The 16642-nt window shown below is 38.3% G+C and overlaps 2 protein-coding genes across 9 annotated transcripts in view; both read right to left on the minus strand.

Annotated features, from left to right (window-relative positions):
* tymp (thymidine phosphorylase) overlaps positions 1 to 7975 on the minus strand; it is a 15412-nt gene extending 7437 nt beyond the window's left edge. Inside the window, exons 1-6 of the mRNA XM_081364193.1 lie at positions 7834 to 7975; positions 6964 to 7158; positions 6493 to 6689; positions 5697 to 5795; positions 2245 to 2374; positions 2049 to 2167 (exon numbers count right to left, since the gene is read on the minus strand). Coding sequence (XP_081220319.1) covers positions 2049 to 2167; positions 2245 to 2374; positions 5697 to 5795; positions 6493 to 6689; positions 6964 to 7099 — 681 coding nt within the window. The 5' untranslated portion in view covers positions 7100 to 7158; positions 7834 to 7975. The remainder of the gene's footprint in view (positions 1 to 2048; positions 2168 to 2244; positions 2375 to 5696; positions 5796 to 6492; positions 6690 to 6963; positions 7159 to 7833) is intronic.
* A 2597-nt stretch (positions 7976 to 10572) lies between these two features.
* The window catches only part of shank3b (SH3 and multiple ankyrin repeat domains 3b), a 39469-nt gene continuing 33399 nt past the window's right edge, over positions 10573 to 16642 (minus strand). For 5 of the 8 annotated variants that reach the window (XM_081364198.1, XM_081364199.1, XM_081364196.1 and 2 more), the window contains 4 exons: positions 16302 to 16398; positions 14249 to 16124; positions 14022 to 14051; positions 10573 to 13370 (listed from right to left, as the gene is read on the minus strand). In XM_081364198.1, the coding sequence (XP_081220324.1) occupies positions 12803 to 13370; positions 14022 to 14051; positions 14249 to 16124; positions 16302 to 16398 (2571 nt within the window). In that variant the 3' untranslated portion in view covers positions 10573 to 12802. Of the gene's footprint in view, positions 13371 to 14001; positions 14052 to 14248; positions 16125 to 16301; positions 16399 to 16642 lie in introns of all 8 variants that reach the window. The other 3 variants (XM_081364201.1, XM_081364202.1, XM_081364200.1) reach the window with 3 other exon arrangements.

The raw sequence follows: 16642 nt of genomic DNA on the forward strand, positions 1-16642 counted from the left end.
TCAGCCTGAAGCAAAGAAGGAAGCTTAGACCTTGGAAATGGTATAACTGCTGTGATCTTTGTAACTGTAAGCGGGGCGGGCCTACAAACTCCTGTGTGAGTCTTGAAGTTGACTTCTGCTGATGAAACTGCAAACTATCTTCAGTAAAACTTTTCTTCAATTTTTCTTCTTTCAAACATCTGGTCCATGGGTCCAAAACTGTTAACCCCTAACAGGAGTGACTCATCCAAATGTATATAGACAGCAATATTTGGACATAAGAAACCAATTTCCTTTTCATGTACCTACAGTGCAATGCATAAGTGAATACACCCATGCTAAAGTTGACTAAAAAGAGGAATAAAAAATCATATTTTGGAAATTGAACTTAATGCCTTAATTTAAAAAATTAGGAAAAATCCAACCTTTAAGGACACCAATTTTCTTTGTGAATGAATAATGTATCGTAAATAAATAAATGAAGAGTTCAGATGCAAAAGCCTCTAAGTGCCATCTGAAATTTTCTTCTAGAATGATCATTTTTATCAAGCTCGTATATTTAAGTTCAGTAATTTCACTTAAATGGCAATGAAAATTACCTATTAGTTGTCATTTAAGTGAAATTACTGAACTTAAATATACGAGATTGATAAAAATGATCATTCTAGAAGAAAATCTCAGATGGCACTTAGAGGCTTTTGCATCTGAACTCTTCAAATGTTCTTCCTTAAAATACATGGTGCATAAGTGAGTACACCCCTATGTTAAATTCCCATTGAGGCAGGCAGATTTTTATTTTTAAGTATTTTTTTTTTTAATTTAGGATACTATGCATTCTGATAAAGTTCCCTTGGCCTTTGGAATTAAAATAGCCCCACATCATCACATAGCCTTCACCATACCTAAACTAAAAGTATGTAAGGATCTTGGTGATGTAAGGATTTCTCCCACTGAATTATGCTGCAGGGGTGTAGGGCTTGAAAGAATCCAAAACGGTAGATACCATACAGAATAGAGCCATACGTTATTTGTTGGGGGTTCATAAATTTGCTCTGATCCTTGCAATTCAGGGAGAAATGGGCTGGGTACCAGGAGTTGTACAGAGAAAATGTGAAATGATACGATTGTGGAACCGTCTAATTAGAATGGCAGAGGATAGTGTAAATAAGAGAGTACTTAGGTGGAGTAAAGCTCACAGGTCCCCATGGGTAAAGGAGATCTATTCTATTTTTGAGGAGGTGGATATGTTGTATATCTACAGAAACAATTTAAGTTGTAATGTCAATTCGCTTAAACACAAGTTGTTATTGAAATTTGAAGAAAAATGGTTTGAAAATGTTATATTAAAGCCAAAATTAAGAACATATATGCATATCAAACAGCACTTTAGTCCAGAATTATATGTTACATCTCGTTTATCTAGAAGCCAGAGATCCTTGGTTGCACAGCTGAGATGTGGGATTTTGCCTCTAGCCATTGAGGTTGGTCGATTCAAAAATATTCCAGAGGAAAACAGATTGTGTGTGCTATGTGACCTTGGTTAAGTGGAAAGTGAATCTCATTTCCTTTTGTATTGTACACATTATAATGACCTAAGACAATCTTTGCATCTTTAAAATATTTTGGTATGCTGATGATCAAAAATTATTATGCTTTTTTAACTATGATGTATTTAAGTTAGCAAACTTTGTTTCAAAGGCCTGGAAAAGAAGGCAAGCTAGTTTGTTTAATTAGATATAATTTTGTTCTGTGTAGGATTATGGGTTTATATGGGTGGATATTTGAATAAATGAGAATACACGTGTGTATGATTACATACATGCATGTATCTGAATACTTATGTACTAATACTATTTCGTTTCTAAGGCTTGTCTTTAAGCAATGTATTCGATGTACTCTGGACCTGTCTATCTTGTATATCTATCTTGTATATTAATCCTCTTACTTATGTTTACTAATGTTGGTGTCTTGTAAGTCCATGCGGGCTGGGCGTAATCATACGCATGACACAATAATAAATTTACAATGGCATGCGTACAATGGCATGCAAACGGCAAAAGCTCTCTTACCAGTGACTGAGCAAGTTTGCGAGCACTATCCAGATCTTTATACAGAGCAGCCCTTCCAAACTTCACATCCAACACAAGAGCACTTAGACCTTCAGCTCCTTTCTTAGAAATGATGGAGCCTGTACAGAACATGGACAAAATAATCAGGAGAAGTAGGGTTAACACAGTGATGAGAAGATATCCAGGGTAATCTTACAAGTGATAAGAGGAACACTATCGACAGTCGATGTGGCGTCTCTGATGGCATAGAGAACACTATCTGCTGGCACCAGACTCCCTGTCTGTCCCACAATGCAACAGCCCACATCTTGTAGGATCTGCTTCACCTAGAAGAAGAATATCATCTCATATAAGATTGCATTTTAATCCTTTTGTAAAAATGTTGTAACATTTGGCATGCAGTTCAATCAAATGAGTCATGAAAAAATCGAATTAATATTGATTTAGTTTATTTGTCACTCTGGAACCGGATATTTTATGAATACAGAAATTCTGCAAACTGTCCAGGGCTCGACATAAGCAATATGGCCCGATAGACCGGGGCCAGTAAAAGAGTATGTCGGGCTAGTTGACTGGCCATCAGCAAAGGACATACACAGTGCCGCGAAGAGTGTCAATGTTACTTCAGGTTATTTATAACGTGTTAAAATGTCAAAGAACTACGAGGCTAATACGAGAAATGGATATAAATTCGATCTTCAATTCCCGCGCTATATGCAGATTTAATGGAATGCACGTCACTGAAAGCAACAGATATGAGCTGCATTTTATTGATCATCAGGTAAAATTTCAAAATCAAAGAGAGAGCGGCAACAGCCTTGGTAAGATCATTTCGTTTTCTTTCCTTTTAATGATGATGATTGTATGGAAGCTTGTTTCCGCCACTGAATAAAACATTTTAAAAGATAATTGCGACTTTTTATCTCACAATTGCGAGTTTACATCTCGCAATTCTGACTTTATTTCTCAGAATTGCGAGATATAAAGTCAGAATTGCGTGTTTTAAAGTCGCAATTGCGTGTTATAAAGTCAGAATTCTGAGATATAAAGTCAGAATTGCGTGTTATAAAGTCAGAATTCTGACTTTTTTTCTCGCAATTGCGACTTTATATCACGCAATTCTGACTTTATATCTCAGCATTCTGACTTTATATCTCAGAATTCTGACTTTATATCACGCAATTGGGAGATATAAAGTCAGAATTGCATGATATAAAGTCGCAATTGCGTGTTATAAAGTCAGAATTCTGAGATATAAAGTCAGAATTGCGTGTTATAAAGTCAGAATTCTGACTTTTTTTCTCGCAATTGCGACTTTATATCACGCAATTCTGACTTTATATCTCAGAATTCTGACTTTATATCTCAGAATTCTGACTTTATATCACGCAATTGGGAGATATAAAGTCAGAATTGCATGATATAAAGTCGCAATTGCGTGTTATAAAGTCAGAATTGTGAGATATAAACTATTCTGAGGTAAAAAAAAAAAAAAGTCCGTCTTTTTTCCCCCCCTTAGAATTGGACTTTATATCTCACAATTCTGAGAAAATATGTCAGAATTGCGAGATATAAACTCGCAATTATGTGTTATAAAGTCAGAATTGCGTGATATAAAGTCAGAATTCTGAGATATAAAGTCAGAATTGCGTGATATAAAGTCGCAATTGCGAGAAAAAAAGTCAGAATTCTGACTTTATAAGACGCAATTGCGACTTTATATCTCGCAATTCTGACTTTATATCTCAGAATTCTGACTTTATATCACGCAATTCTGACTTTATATCTCAGAATTCTGACTTTATTTCACGCAATTCTGACTTTATATCTCGCAATTCTGAGAAATAAAGTCAGAATTGCGAGATGTAAACTCGCAATTGTGAGATAAAAAGTCGCAATTATCTTTTTTTTTTTTTTTTGTGGCGGAAACAAGCTTCCATATGATTGTGTGTTAAGAGTGAGAGTCTGCATCTGCAACTTACTTTCACTTTGATTTGCGATAGTTTGCACGTTGCTTAATGAATACATGCTCATCTGCGGTGTGATGCGTGTTGCAGTAGCGTCCTCATATCTGGCTATAACATGACATATAGCCTATAACACGCTCTCACACTTTTATTTATTTATTTATTTTTTTGCATTTTTGGTAAGTAAGTATGCAAAACTCTTACTTACAAAAAAAAAGGAGGAAGTCCAGTGAATAAAATGGACTGCTGAGGGAGAAAATGGAGGGGGGCTAAGGGGAAGAAAGGAGGAAAAGTGGAATCTCTTAGTAAAATGGATCCCTGTGAAAACCACGTTCTCTCCGTGTTGGCGAGCCTATGTTCATTGCAGAAAAAATAATACTGCAATTACCATTTATAGTTACAATGAAAATTTGGTTATTTTTGCGTGTCTCCAGGGTGTAGCCTAACGTTTGAGGCAAGGACACATCGGAGGGATTTTTTTTTTATGTTGAGCCCTGCTGTGCAAATGTTCTATATAGAGCTTTTGTAGCCCTTCCTTTTTGTTCTGCTTTGTATTTCCACAGCATAAAGGGAAGATCTTACGGATTTACGGAACTCTTCCCGGTCAACTGACATTTATGACATCCGCTTCAATCATTACAATGCTTATGATAACTTTTGTTAACTCTACAATAAGTAAATCCACTTCACCAGCTAATTACCGACAGGGATGCCATAGAAATATACAGATCTACCGCAAAAACAGAAGATCAAACACAATAATCTAAAGATGGCAATGCGCTTGTTTCTCATAAGGTCTATAAGTACAGAAATACAGAAGTAAGAGTACCATTAAAGTAACTTTTTATTGAGTTCTAACTTTGGCCACTAAGAAAAGTGTGTTTGATTTGTAAATATTGTGTATGCTAAATCTCATATTTTGGGTGAGACAGCATGCTATGATGAATCAGTACATGGGCTACATTTATTTACATACATTTCATTATATAAGGATTCAAAAATGGATTTGATGATGCTCATATTCAATATCAACATTAATTAAAACATCTGAACAGAGCATGGAAGACATGGTTAGCAGGAATTTAGCCTGGGTGGATGATGTCAGTATGTATTAGCCATTTCCTCTAAATCACGATTCAGTGATTTATTCCGATAAAGTCGGCATGAAACAGAAGTTGCGATAGTCTTTTCTTTCCTTTTGAGACATGTGAGTAAAACGGTTACTCGAAAGTTCCTGTTTTTTAACTTTTTAGTTACTTTGACAAATAGCTGTCATACTTTTTATATTGAATTTTGCATAGAGTAAAAGATTTTAGAACTTGACTTATTACTTTTACTGGTTGTTTTCAACAACCTGGCTCATATAGAGCCGAAAAACTAAATCCTCGTAACAAAAAAGATGCTGTTCAGAATGTTACAACATGGATTAAGAATATGAAGTCGTAGATGGTCTCTGAAATGTGCTTCAATTTTCAATGACTTATTGTAAATGCAAGTAATGTTTAACAATCTTTATTTATAGTTATATTTTATTAAAATACTCATTTTTAATATTTTAATAATAGAACCTGAGGGATTGTATTTACTACAATCAAACAGGCCAAAATTGATCCCTTGATTTGACCAAATCCAGCTGACCATCAGTTCAGGTGTAAACAAATCCCACTTGTTCCCACATTACCTGTTGAACGGATTGGATGACATTAAACCCAGGGATAGACTCCAGCTTGTCCAGGGTGCCACCTGTATGTGCCAGTCCTCGTCCACTTATCATGGGCACCTAGAAAAAAACCCCATACATGTTTAGAGTAACTAAGGTTACTTGCATTCATTTAAACATAAATTCAGGGTGGCGGTGGCAATATGTAACTGAGATGAAAATGTGTGGCAGAATGTTTCATATTTAGGTTTTTAAATTCCATAGTTTTGTTAGAATTTGAATTTCATAGATTAAAATGGCCTACAGTCACCCTCTGCCGACGGCTGTTTCACTGTGCATTGGAATTTAAGATCACACAAGTTTTCCTCTTCAACATGTTGTTAATATTCATTCATAAAATGACTTAAGATTAATTTGTTTTTGTGGTGTTGAATGTGGTTTGTAACTGACAAATAAATATAGGCCTAGGCGGTTACAAATTTCACAAGACTATGCTTGTTGAGGCACAGCATGTCTTTCAACTCATCTGACACTAATGCATGTTTACCCAGATATCATTGAAAAACTGGACATACAAGTTTCGATTAAAGCATTCATCGACATTAGCCTATGAAGCCAAACTACATTTGACTATCTAAAGGTTAAGATGCAGGTATTTGTGCCGCCATGTAGTGAAACATACAGTTAACATTTATTTAATCATGAGTTTTGAGCGTTCTCATTTAACTCTGCCCTCATTCATTGCATGTTCATCAGTATGTGTTGTTTGGGCTGTTTAATATTAGGATTTGGGCAATTGGCAGTGTGTTTCCCATACCTTACAGCCACACGCAGCCAGAGCAGGAGCGAGTGGAAGACTGACTTTGTCTCCAACCCCACCGGTTGAGTGTTTGTCAACCACACGCCATTCCTTCGGCCATTTTAACGTGTCCCCAGAGTTCATCATCTCTCTCGTCATTGCCAGAGTCTCTTCATCAGTCATGTTCTTCTGCCATATGGCCATTAGCATGGCGCCTGTGCCGTTACAACACAATTGTTTTTGTAAAACTGCACCCAAATGTTTTCTTTGCTTGTGTCTTCTTAAAGGTAGTGTAGGCAATTTGTTTTATTCAGGCATGAGACATGAGGAAATTTAACGGCGTCTCGTGACGCTTTGCAGACTGTGTGCGTTCATGTGTTTTGGAAGGGAGGGATCATACTTTCAAAACTAGTTTGCTATTGCTAGCCTCCTCTAAATTGCCTACCCTACCTTTAACTGTACACTGAATTTAGGTGATCATGGTCTTACCTATTTGACTCTCCTGGATGGCTCCTGATGTGACTCCTTGTACAAATGTGTGTATCTCTGCCGGGCTGAGCTGTTTACCGTCTCGTTTCAGCTTTATAAGCTCAGGGAAACTAATTGTGTTGTTATTAGATGACATCTTTACTTCGGATTATATGTCTTCTCCAGTCAAGAGCTTTGTGAGGTATAAAACAGGAACTTTGTCCAGAGGAAATAGTTTGTGAAGGGTTAGATTTTACTCTGGTTGTGCCAAAGTTGATTTCATTTTATAATGACACTTGTCCAGCTCATAAAATATTGCAGTTTATTGAAGTTATCTGTTTACACAGTACAAAGATCAATACACAATATATTTAATAACTATAAAGTTTAAATAATTATAGTTTAATAATTATATAAAAACTTTTTTTCTGAAATAAGATGCTGAAATTAGGTTTTGAAATGATTTTTTTTTTATGATAAAACAATTGATATATCCATGGAAATAATATAACCTGTATTTATAGAAATCAATGTACTGTAAATGAGATTAGAGGAGTTGGGACCTCGGCCAATCACAGTTCACTGCATTTAGAAATAAATGATCTACAAAACACTGCAAACAGAACATTGTAAATAACAAAAAAAAAAAAAAAAAAAAAAACAACGCTTTTGTAAAATCAAAACTAAAAGTGAAAGTGACAAAACCTCTCATTACATTAGCATTTGCAATTTCTGATTTACCTAAACAACAAATAGTTTTATTCTAATGTTCAGGGTTGTTGTTGTTGTTTTTTAAAAAAATAAATAGCTTTTTTTTAACGTCATAGAAACGTGTATGGAGCTTAACATCTGATTACACAGATATGTGAACAAATAAAAGCAAACACTTACCGTCTCTAACAGCAAAGTAAATAGCGTTAGATAGCTGCACTCTCTCAGATCACCCGTCAGTGACACATTAATCAGTCTCTTCTGAATGTCAGTCTTGTGTCGTACAGTCGTAGTGATGGGAAGTCGTCCGGTTCTTTTCTGCGAACCGGTTCTTTCGGACAGTTCATTTCAATGATCCGGTTCAAAAAACGGTTTACCAGTTCTTTTACGCCCTCACGTTAACGTCAATACTATCATCCCGGCGGATAAAAATACACTCAAATAAAGGCATTTGTAATCATAACTTAAGTTAAATAATAGTAATCATCGTCATAATCATCTTGGATAAGTTTCTTACATTTACGTTTTGCAAATGAACCCTAAAGAGGCGATGTGCAAACGCGGATGTAAATAAACTAGTCTCCATCAATTTTATTTTATTTGTTTTTATTTGTTTAACTGACATTTCTCCCTCATTTAAGTCCTCGATTCACCCGTGCTCATGTATAATCATTATATTATATAAACAGCTTGTATGAGCAATGTGTCCATGTTACATATCTAACTTTAGTAGCCTATATAGGCTACTTTAATTGATCTTATATCTTTCATTCATATACTGTATGAGTTAATGATCTGCATTTTTTATGGAACAGGGTTAGTTGTCACATGGAAAAGTTGTCACAAGAGCCATATGTCAATGTCAACTAAAGGTTTTGAGTCAAAAGTCCAATAGCCTAATGCTTGCTTTCAGTTGCGTCGACATTGGGGGCCTCAAATGGTTCAAAACTGCTTAGGACAATTTTTGTGACGTCTGTCCTCAAAAACATAAATTCCAATAGATGAATCATGTGTGTGTGTGTGTGGGTGTGTGTGTGTGGGGGGGGGGGGGTTTGTAAACAAGTGAACATAAAACCCCACCGTCAACTAGCCTATTATGTAATCTTTAAGCAAAAAGTTTAACTTTGCACCCAGAAACTTTTTCAAATAAATGCCAGGTTATGTTGTCACATGTTTTATGTGTTGTGGTTTTATAAAAATTATTAACTATAAGTTTTTTTGTGAGTTAGCTACAATTTAGATTTTTTTTTTGCTGTTTCTTGAATTATGCTGTTTTATAGACTATTTGTTTGTTACTGAAATGTATCCCATAATAGCCTACATTTTGAAAACAGATATGCTGTTTTTTTTTGTTTGTTTGTTTTTTAACTTAGCGATTCAAACAATGATTTTCGTTTCAAATTAGTTTAATCAATGCCATAGTGACAACATCTCCCGTAGCGCATCATTGAAAAATTGTAAAATGCATATGCTGTGTGTAGTTCAAGAGACGCTGCCGCTAATAAAGCATATAATTAGGGCTGGGTAAAAAAAAAAAAAGATTTCTCGATTTTAATCAATTCTCATTTTTATGAACCGATAAATCCCAACAAATGAAAAATAAATAGATTTCTCGATTTTAATCAATTCTGATTTTTATGAACTGATAAATCCCAACAAATGAAAAGAACATTGTAGCGCCTCCCATCCAATAAATTGCAATAAGTGTTGTTACTTTTGATATGAAATAAAGTCTCGGATTTTAAATTCTGTCCATTTTATTACAAAATTCAACCCGTTTTGCGCTCTTTCATGTGGCATGACAGATCCCATAACTCCTCAGATCATATCTAGCGAAGCCACGTGAACTGATCGTCTCTAACTACTAGTTAGGCTACAGCACGAAATAAACATGAATGAACATCAGAAGGTATATTGAAAGTAAAACTTACCGAAATCCGTATCATGTCTCATGTAATCGCTGTTTCAACAGCGGGAAAGACGTCAATAAAACAGCCTGAGAACAAAAATGTACCTCAGAAAAGCATTCAGTGACCAAACTCCTTAGTCTGCAAGAAAAATGAACTCTAGAGAGGAGATTTTTGCTAAAATGTTGACCATATTATAGCCTACATACACACACACACATATATATATATATATTTGTTTTGAATAAATCGTCAAGTTTAATTTAAATGTTTATATTTCAAAAAACGAATTGGAGTAGAAACATAATTATGTAATTATCCAGTTAGTATTATAACTTTATTATTATAAAAACAACCTTGTGTTTAATTTTACTGTTTTTATACAAATCCATTCATTTTAACATTGAATATTACAGTAGTAGCCTACCAACTGACTCCCTGTAGTTTACAGCATTAGTTATGTAGCCATGTAGGCTAGGCTACTGTACCTGACACAGTAGGCCTATATATCAAAAATGAATTTATATTGAATTGAATTGGAATCAAATCACAGGCTTGTGAATTGAAATCGAATCAAATCGTGAAATTTGTGTCAATATCCAGGCCTATAATCATTTAGGTAGTAAGACATGCAGGCTGGACTATCTCTGAATATTAATAATTACATAACATCTTTCCATGTAGTTTTTTTAATTTTGTATATTTACTCTGATTTCTCAATTATGTAACATTTTAACCTTTGCTGTCTCTGCAGTAGACATATTGGATTTAATCTCAGCACTTGGGTTGTACTTAAAGTATATTTTATAAGTATATTTATGAGCAGAAACTGCCATTTTCTTTCATCTCTTGATTGGTATTCAACATAGCAAGTGTTTCGAATTAATTAGTAGAAATTAGACCTCTGTTCTTATAATTTCCATTTTTATACATTCAATTTGACTTAAAAACACTGGAAAATGTGTTGGTATACATTCTAGAGGAAAAAATCCGACCCTCTTCTTTTGCTCCACAGAAGAATGATGTATTGTTTGATTAATCCCCACAGCCTGAGAGATGATCTTTAATAACAGACAAGTCAAATTATATTTTTTGTGTACATTTTCTCATTTTAAAGCAAACATGTCCAAAACTTGATCCTCAAATCACTTCATCCAACAAAGAATACAAAAAAGGTGTCAACAATAGAAGAGAGAGCTCCTAAAAGAGAGAGCTAAACTAAAAGAACATGGCTGCAGTAATTAATTACATACTTGTCTTTGAGAGTGTAAATGAGTGAGGATCGGAAGAGAGGGAGAAGGACAGGGACAGATGAGGGAAGTACAGTAATATTTTATGCAGATGGCTTATAAACAGTAGCACCCACATCTTTGTGCAAATTGACCAACCGGAGGAGAGACAAGTGTGAGGATTTTTCCCCTCTGTTGGCAGAGTTGAACTAGTTAAATGTGTAAACCACAGCAACGCCTACTGTTCCAGCTTATCAAACACAATAAACCAGTCAAGCTAGTTACCAGATAATTTTGACACAATATAATCTCAACATTTTCTTGATTATATGACAATCTTGGGGATTGAGAAAAATAATTCTATATTCACAGTAGATATGCTTGTAGTCAGATTACTTTTAGTAATTTGGTAATGGTCACACTATACTTTTTTTATTTTTTATTACTAGGAACAAAAATGTGTGTTTGCACAAATGGGGTCATTAGGGTCAGGGCCACACAGCTGTATAAGCTTTACATGTGCCATGTTATTACTTTAAGTTGTAGATTTTCCTATTACTGGGGATCAGACAAATTCACCAGTTTAGCAGTCTGCATTGAAACAGATTTTTAATAACACTGTTTAATTTGTCTGTTAAAAGCCCTTAGGTAGCATATTTTGCTCGTAATGTTCTAAACTGAAAGCCTTGATAAAAATTAAATCCCAAATGAGTAATTTCACAATATGTAACCAAATAGACCATGTCAAAGAAATGTTTTTACGTCTTAAATTCACAAATTGATCAGGATGAAATGATCAACTGATTATTATTAGTTATCATATACAAAAGGTAACAAATAATGTCCCCTGGTATTTCAAATCCTCTGTTTAAACAAAACAGTTATTCTACATACAGACTTACCGAGCATTTATTCATAATAGACAAAAAAAAGGTCCGCCCGTAATTATGAAGTTCTTAAATAACTGACCATGAACTAGTCCAAAGATTATGTTAATAACTCACAAATCACAAGTTATACCATGGGGAAAAAAGAGTAACTGTGTTTGTGTTAGGGTATTGGTTGATAAATAAAATAACAAATATAAAGTAAGACCAAATATGACACAATCTCACAGGGTATAAGACAAGTATATCTCACCTTATTCTCATACATTCTTTTTTGAATATATACTGTATATAACTCCATATATATCATATACATATAAAATTGAATGTACTGATTGAAAATATCTATCTTTAACAAATTTTAGATGGCGGCAGTATTACCTCAAGGCCACACTTGTATTGTATTGGGAGAAGTTTTTTTTCCTCCTGGTTTAGGGCAGATTGTCAGATCCTTTCTTACTTGGATATGTTGCATTCACATGCCAAGTCCAGTTGCTGCAATGCATCTTACAATCACCATTAACATGGCTATCTACTGTTGAGTTGTAAAATGGTCTGTGAACATACTGTAAATTCCGGGCACTTGGAAGCATTGGCATTGTTTACAGGAGAGGTTTAAACTCTTCTCTTTACTTTTATACCCAAGTTGACACTGCTTTCTAAAATTCAGAAGTCTCTCTCCTGGAAGCAGGAAATGCACACAATTGCAGATGGTGAAGATATTCCTAAACTTCCTCTGTTAATGTGAGAGCAGTCAGTGCACACCTTCCTCGTCATCATTTGACTGTAAAAGATGGCATGAGAAGGAAATGGCTGCTTGCTGGCTATAAAATTTGTTATTGTGCAGAAGACCCATTTGAAACATGGCCAGTTCGACCTGTAGCTGAAAATAGTAGATATTGCGCAGTAGGTCCACACTTCTGTCCAGCATGTTGTTTTTTTTACTCTTAGTAGGTGGCAAACTAGTGAAGAAACATGGTCCATTTTGTGGGTGTTAAATCAGGGGTAGAATCTATATTATGTAAGGGCTATGCAAGTTGGTTAGAATCTATGGTTTTAGACTTTAGAACAAGTTAAATTATTAAATTATTTTATGATGGAACTATATCCTGCATTTTGCCTCTCTTCAACTGTCTAGCAACTGCTTCAGTGCACGTTCAATGTTCATTCGGTGTCCCACCCGCGTCACCCCTAATTCGGCCAGATCGTCCTTGGTCAGGGCAGGCAGGTGGGCGCCTTCAATCTCGTGCTCCAAAAAGCGGGCACGATGTTCCCCTAATCCCACGCTCTCTAGCCACTCTCCCACATCATACTTACTCCACAGTGCTAGGGGGCGCTGTCTGAATGGTCGCAGGGCCAGGAGAGGGGCTCCCAGTACCGGTGAGGGGCAGGGGGAGGCGCATGGTGAGGGGGATGGAGAACGGCTGCGGGCTCGAGCGCTGGCGCTCCTCATGACAAAACGCACCTCCTTGGGCTCCTGGGGCAAACTTAGGCTAGAAGACTTGAGTATAGTGTGATGGTGGTGATGAGGGCCGAATGTACGGACAGGCCCCAATGGTTCACTCCGTTCAGGGGTGGCTCCAGGGCTTGGAGTCCTACGGGTCACTGGGTATCGGCTGCCAGGCCGGATTGTGAAGGTGGTGCCGTAACTCCTCTGAGAGATGGTGTGAAGCTCCCCTAAACTGCTAAAGAGTCTAAGAGAGAGAGGAAAAAATAAAGACAAATAAGAGAGAGGAAGATGTAGCGGAAACAAAAAAAAGTAAACAAAGGAAAAGTTTTAACTGCAGTACTTTTGGGAAACTACTGGGATGCTAATGTGAGAGAAAAGGAAAGTGGGCCCAATGCTGTAAGCATTTGGGGTTTGTGAAAATTTAAATAGTGCAGAGCATGCAGTGAGAACTTAATGCAATAAAATGACAGTTAGAGCAGTTAATATAAAACTGGAGTCCTCAGAAAGGGTATAAAGAATTGGTGCATTAGCATATCACAGTATTTCCACCACAGCATGCTTTTGGTATTCATTTGGTAAACATCCAAAACTTGCTGCAATAAACTTACCACAACCAATGCAGCAATATAAACTAAATGTAGATTTAACATTAGTTTCATTTACTTTTTATTAAAAAGCAATTTGATTGCCCCTCAGTGGTACACTGAAAATTCCAGTTTCGTTGCGCAAAGACAGACAGAAGCTGAAATGCCTCAGTTACTGCATAATGAACTACCATAAGCCTTTAAGACAAGCTCACAGTAGCATTTGCAGCTTGATTAACGGCTGCAGTAAGGGGTTTAGTGAAAGTTAGTTAGACAAGGAGTTGTTTTTACCCACAGAGCTAAAAACCTACGATTTACTCTCTCCTCCAATCTCCTCACATCTGCAAGGACATACAGACACACACACACACACACGTGTGTTATGGAAAGGCAGTCTAACCAGGTGTGTGTCTTAGGGTGTCAAAAATCAAGTGGGTGTATTGCTAAATTATAATGAAAGTTGTGCTGTGTTTCATGCAGGTGTGCAAAATGTGCTGCTGTTGTTACGTTGGTAAAAATATTAACAGTTCTTTCCTACCTGGCACCTCCCACAGGTGATCTCCTGCCAGGGTCAAGTGGTGCTCCCATTGGTGGCTCCTCCCCCAGTGAATGAGAGTCTTTGCCTAGCAACTCTGCTCCCATAGCAGCAGGCCGACTTTCATCAGACCCGCTCATCTGGGCCCGGGGCTCCTCCCCCCAGAGTTTGGAGCGTCTTTGGAATAGGTAGCGTGGACGGCTGGGGCCTGTGCTGGGTGGGTGTGGAAGCAGCTCACTGTCTGATGACTGTTTAAGCAGTGGGTCCCTGAGATGGGCGGGGCGACCACGCCCCACCCCACAACGTGGTTTGCTTGCATGAGCGGAGTCTGTGCTCTCTGAAGACAAAGTGGACATGCTGGAGACTGTGGAAACAGTACTGGTGGTCTCCATATGTGGGTCTTCAACCCCAGAGTCTGCCGTCGAATCGCTTGCTTTCCCAGAGGAGGTCTTGGCAATGGATGGACGTGATCCGCTAGGTGAAATGCTTAGAGTGGCTTTGGGTGTTTCTTTAATTAGAAGGCCATTAGCAAAGGGTTGAGGGGGTGGCACGAGGCCTATCTTCCGAAGCTCCTCTCTGGTTTCCTCATCACTAGATGAGAGCAACGCAGGTGGAAGTGTCACCGTGTATGGCTCTGCTTCCTCCTCTGAGCTCATTGTCAGACTCCGAGCAGTCAGATTTGAGAGGGTAGGGGCAGGGGAAGGTAGAGTGGGTGGGACTGCCGGTGGGGTATGTTCTGTATCCATCAGCGCAGGTTGAACACCTTGCACGCTGGGTGCGGCAAGTGCCTCTTCCAGGCTTCGTCCAGACCCAGGGCTACCGCTTGTCACTTGGCTTGCTGTTTCTGTGATGCTGACCGGTTCGTCTCTCCAGGAATTAGATGGAGGAGCCTCGAGAGGAGCAGGTGGTGTCGCTCCTCCTTCTGTCTCTGGTCTTTCTACTGCTCGGCCTTGAGTGGGTGAAGGTGTAGGCGAAGGTGTGGGAGTGGGTGTATTCCGGCCACTAAGGGCACGTTCTCGTGCAGCCAGTGCAAGCGCTAAAGGTGAGGAAGGATCCAGTGGTCGACCTGTTAGAGGGTGTATAAAAGTGGTGCCCCCTGGTGGTGGGCCAGGGGAGAGCATTGGTGCCGGTGGAGGCAACTCAGCCAACTCATCCACTGAGTGGGACTGAGAAAGCAATGGGGTTGTCTGCGGCTCTGTCGCGCCCCCTTCTACAGATAGGAAAACACTGGGTCTGCGCCGGGCCCCAGGAGGTATGATTCTAGCTCGCTCAGAGAGAACCTGCTGTTGGAACTGCTCTGCTCGGCTGCTGTGGGGAATCCGTAACCCTCCCAAAGGAGAAGGATCTCTACTAGTCTGAGCAGCAGCTCCCTCCTCAACTGGGCCTTGTTTGACCAGTGGGCTCTTTCTACGCTGGGGCTTGGTAGGAGTATAGACAGCACTTAGACGACCTACGTTAGCATACGGATTCTCTACAGGTGGTCCACGCCTACGGCCACGTTCAGGAGGAACCGCTCCAGAGGTAGGCGTTTGCGGTCTTGCAATAGGGGCAGGCTCCACTGGCAAATGGGCGGTGTCCTGAAGAATGATCATGGAGCGTGTTTTTCGTTGACGGTCTGTCGTGACTGGGCCATGGATTTTGGGCTCTGCCCCCGGGCGGAAGCTTGAACGACTCTGGTTGGCAGCGCGAGAAGGGGGCGGAGGTGGAAGAAAAGATGGAGGTGGGCCTGAATCAAGAAAGTAGGGAGTTGGAGGTGGTGGAGGAGCTGTCTGTGGAGGTGGTGGAATACTATCTTGTCTAAAGCTGTCGGTCATTGAGGAGCTTCTTGGAAAGCGGTGCTCTCCAATCAGGGCCGCGATTCTCTCATCTTCAGGAGCACCTATAAAACAATTCTCGGTGAGACAGTGGCTGTATTGTTTAGAACAAAGATCAGAACTCTGGTAATCAATATATATAGCTCTTTTTATGTTGGTGTATCATTAGTTTACATTTATGAAAAGGAAAAATTTGTAAGATTGTTTGTATTTGTGTATGTGCATCCCAAATGACACATTACCAAATGACTTGGTTCTTGACATTCCCCGAGGCAGCTGCATGTGACTTTTGTCCACAGCCAAGGATACTGCACTTAAACCCTGCCTCTCTAACAGAGACTACAGACAAAAACAAAAACAATACATAGTCAAATATTGGCCAGAATACAGTTACTGTCAGAACATAAAAAATCACAGTTTCTGATTAATCAGCTATCAAATAAATGAACAGAAAATGCCATCACTGCAAATGACCTAAAGACAATATGCATTATAAGCAAAAACTGATCAGCAGCCAAATCTTTACTGACACAATTTGGCTACTGTGCTACAGTGGTGATGTGCACCATCTGTTGCAAACAAT

This window comes from Scardinius erythrophthalmus (genome assembly GCF_964197995.2).
Source record: "Scardinius erythrophthalmus genome assembly, chromosome: 4".
Classification (NCBI taxonomy): domain Eukaryota; kingdom Metazoa; phylum Chordata; class Actinopteri; order Cypriniformes; family Leuciscidae; genus Scardinius; species Scardinius erythrophthalmus.